This window comes from Cydia strobilella, chromosome 5 (assembly GCF_947568885.1).
Source record: "Cydia strobilella chromosome 5, ilCydStro3.1, whole genome shotgun sequence".
In the NCBI taxonomy this organism is placed as follows: domain Eukaryota; kingdom Metazoa; phylum Arthropoda; class Insecta; order Lepidoptera; family Tortricidae; genus Cydia; species Cydia strobilella.
The window spans coordinates 7,804,123-7,808,328 of NC_086045.1; the positions used below are offsets into that span (position 1 = coordinate 7,804,123).

At 39.7% G+C, this 4,206-nt stretch overlaps 1 protein-coding gene across 1 annotated transcript; it reads left to right on the forward strand.

Moving 5' to 3' along the window:
* The first annotated feature begins 1,333 nt into the window (after window positions 1-1,333).
* On the forward strand, window positions 1,334-2,296 carry LOC134741761 (uncharacterized). The gene has a single exon (XM_063674654.1). The coding sequence runs from the start codon at window positions 1,334-1,336 to the stop codon at window positions 2,294-2,296; it is 963 nt and encodes a 320-aa protein (XP_063530724.1).
* The last annotated feature ends 1,910 nt before the right edge of the window (window positions 2,297-4,206 follow it).

The following is a 4,206-nucleotide window of genomic DNA, read 5'->3' on the forward strand; positions in this document are numbered from 1 at the left end:
GTATATTTTTGTGCTTTCTGTTCTATTACGTCAGAATACTTAGATAGGTACATAAAATTTGTTAAATATACGAGCGTTTTATCGATATATTTGTCGGGACACATTGGAAATGAAAATGTAAATACAGTAAAGCCTCGCTAATTTGGACCCTGGCTAATCTGGTTATCGCTGTAATTCGGACGAGTTTCGGGCTAAGTATGAAACGACTTTAATAAGTAGTCACGCAAAATTGAAATTTCGTCCCCGACTAAGATTGCCTTCGAAATTAAGATCGAAAATGTAAAGCAGAACAGTATAATAAATATATATACAAAAATAGTTATTTTGTTTTACAAGAGGGCAAAGTTGTTTAACCGCTCGTACTCATATTGGATACCCGAGCAAGCGAAAGATTCCAAAATGCGAAAGGTTCGAAAAGTGGAATCTTGAGCGTTGCGATACTTGCGAGGGTTTCAACTAGTTTCAAGGCACGAGGGTGAAACAAATTTTGTCACTGAGTGAAACACATTTTTTAACCCCAAATTTTATCCTCCCACTCCCTCCTCCTCGTTCCTCATCTTAGCGCTATCCCGGTTTCAAAAGCATCTGTGCACTGTGCAGCAAAGCAGGTGCTGCATCAGTCCCTCGGGATTGTCGGCAAGTATGTACCTCACCGGAGAGGAGATGAAACCGGGAAGAAGACCCTAGAGGACATCATCAGTGTTCTAAGGGCCGCAACCTATTTCCAACTTGGCTTTGTAATTTCCGCTCTAACCTTAGTTTAGTCGCCTCTAAATAGTAAATCTAAACTACCTACGATCTAATTTTTGATTCCTTTACTATAGAGCATAATACTATAACATATGAAATACATAGGATATTTTTGTCCTCGTGGTAAAAATCGCTATCATTTGCCTAAAATCTCCAGTAATGGCATAATTTGTCAAGTAAGGCAGTATGCATACGAATTCGCGTCACCCGAGGGCGGTTCTAAAAGCACACGTGCTACACATCCTGATAATGAGACTGATGGCACCCTATTTGTCGAAGGTTACTGATAAGCATACTTTATTACAACACCGTGACTGCTTAGAGATATTATCCTTGAGTTTTTTAACCCATTTATGCTTAGCTACGATCACTGAACGAATCCCCATCTGGTGCCCAAACAACTTGCTTTACTTCCGACGTGATACGAAATGTGGGAAACATTCAACCACAATAACATGAAATTCATTTTTCGCTACTCGGGAGCGGTGGTAGGCGAACGCACCGCACGCGCTAATCTTATAACCTGCTATTTGTTTATCGCGTTTCGAATTTCATTAAAACATATACATTTCACGACTATAATATGAGTACCAGTTGTGCAACGTGTGATGAAGTGATAACCGACGGTGTTAAGTGTCCAAATTGCAAAGGATTATTCCACTTTGGATGCGTCGGGGTTCGTGAGGCCGTTCACAGGAAATGGGACGCCGAAAAGAAAAAGTCATGGCGGTGCTCTAACTGTAATATCGCCCTTTCGTCCCCCTCAGTTATCCAGGAGGCATCTCTCAGCACCATACTTCACGAGCTACGAGAGACTCGGAGTGACCTCAAGAACGAAATATCGGAAGTGAAAAACGATGTGCGAGACGTCCATGATAAGTTGGCTACATTTGACCAGCGTTTACTAAACCTAGAATCGCTAAAAGTAGAACATGATGGTCTTAGTAAACAGGTACAAGAGATGACGTCTACTATTTCTGAGCTTCGTTGCCAAATTTCACAGAAGGAACAGCATGATCGAATCAATAATATCGAAATTTCCGGAATTCCGTTTAAGAAAAATGAAAATTTAAATAATTTACTACACGCCATATGTACAAAAGTAGGTTTCACATTATTGTCCGGAGATGTTGATACCATCCATCGAGTACGTCGGTTCAAGGACTCCAAGCCTGGACCCAAACAAACAACAAAAAATGACGGTGGCGCGGATACCTCGCAACATGTACCGCACACAAATATACCAAACATCATTGTTCGTTTTACACAGCGCAGGCGAAAAAACGAGCTGATGTCGGCTGTACGGGCCTGGCGGGGCCTCACTACAGCTGATCTGGACTTCGATGGGCCTGCCAGGACTGTGTACATCAGTGAGCATCTGTCGCCAGAGAACAAACTTCTACTTCGCAAAGTGAGAGCCATCAGCAAAGAATGCGGCTACAAACATGTTTTCGTGAGGGAATGCAAAATCCTAGTTATAAAAAAAGATGACCAAAAGCCGGTTCTAATCTCCAAAGAAAGTGATCTTTCGAAAATATCCAGATGACTTGTACGTCTAATAATTAGTTTTTTGGTTTTGTGTACTCATGTTTCGATTTTTATTGTTGCTAAGACGAGTTTGTTTTATTGTAACTTCAACCTTATGTTACTTATCCACAAATACAATAATCTATTTGAGACAATAGTTGTTTATCACGAGCGCTCGGGAGGAGCGATATTACTTGTTGCTATGTTATGTAGGTACTTATGCGTGCAAGTGCATCTGTTTAAAATAACTAAGATATTTTCCCGTTACAGGCGCAGCTGACTTAAATATATCGATTTACTACCAAAATGTGAGGGGATTGAGGACAAAATCAAATGAGTTTTTTAGTAACGTACTTAGTAGTTCCTATGATATTATATGTTTGACCGAAACCTGGCTTAATGAATCTTTTTACAGTTCAGAATATTTCGACCCCAGTTTTATAGTATTTCGAAAGGACCGAGACCCGATGGTGAGTGGCCTGGCCCGTGGAGGAGGGGTTGCGGTGGCGGTCCGGGGCGCGATGCGACCCGAGCTAGCGGCGCCGCCGCCGGCCGACGAGCTGTGGGTGAGCATACCTACCGCACCGGCACACGCGCCCGCTCCCGCTTCATGTCCCCCTTCTCGCGGTACCTATCTTCACATTATTTGCACTTACATTCCGCATGGACAAAACCATGTCAACTTACTAACTAGCTTATTAAATAGAATATATGACGAATGTGACAAGCATCCAAATGATACTTTCCTAATTGTTGGCGATTTTAATGTTACAAATGCTACGTGGTTTCGAGACCCAGTTTCCGTAGGTATAGGTATTATTGCGAATAATGATTATCCTGCGACGTTGGTTGCCGATTTCATGAGCTTATCACAACTTTATCAATTTAATTTTGTTCAAAATAAAAATAATCGAGTTCTCGACTTAATTTTCAGTAACAAAGTATGTGAGGTCTCTTCATGCTCGCGACCGCTTACTTCGGAGGATGGTCACCACCCCGCTCTCAACATAAATACAATCATATCCTATATTGAACCCTTATCTCCTAATAGGAACGCTTTCAAAAAGATGTTCCATCTGTCAAATTTCGATGCCATAAAATCAGAGTTGGAGGACGTAAATTGGTGTGAGGAATTTTCGAAACTCAGTGGCATAGAGGCACAAGTAGATTACTTTTATGAAATTATTAACAAACTTATTGCTCTTTACGTTCCATCTAAAAAACTATGTTCCTCTAATCGTTATCCACCCTGGTTTTCCCGTCCTTTAATTAAACTATTGTCCGAAAAGAGAAGATATCATAAGAAATGGAAGCAATATGGCCAGCAGTCTGATTATGATTCTTTTTCCTCTCTCCGAAGCCGCTCTAAGCATTTAGAAAAAGTATGTTATAAAAGTTACATTCGGGATGTGGAAAATAAAATAAAATTGAACCCTAAATATTTTTGGACTTACGTAAAATCAAAACAGGGCTCTTCAGATTATCCACATAAGTTTGTTTATAAGGAATGAGATGTTACCGATAGCTTAAAAATTTGTAACCTATTTAATAAATACTTTAACTCCGTTTTTGTAAAATCCAGTAACTCTGATACCATAATTACAAACGAGAATCCCAATTCACCCTTAAATATTAATTCAATAAAAATCAATTCTGATACTGTTTTTCAGCAACTTAAATCAATTAATGTAAATAAAGGGGCGGGGGCGGATGGAATACATCCTCTTTTTATTAATAAATGCGCAAAGGAACTGACAATCCCAGTAACGTATATTTTTACAAAATCATTAGCTTCGGGGACTTTTCCTGACCGCTGGAAACAAGCTCTAATAACTCCTATACCCAAAAACAATAAAAAAGATGATGTATCCCAATACCGACCAATCTCAAAATTATGTATATTTGGCAAAATATTAGAAAAAATAGTTG

What these genes read in the sequence shown, in the direction of transcription:
- LOC134741761 (XM_063674654.1), top strand. Translation starts at nt 1,334, where the DNA reads ATGAGTACCAGTTGTGCAACGTGTGATGAAGTGATAACCGACGGTGTT.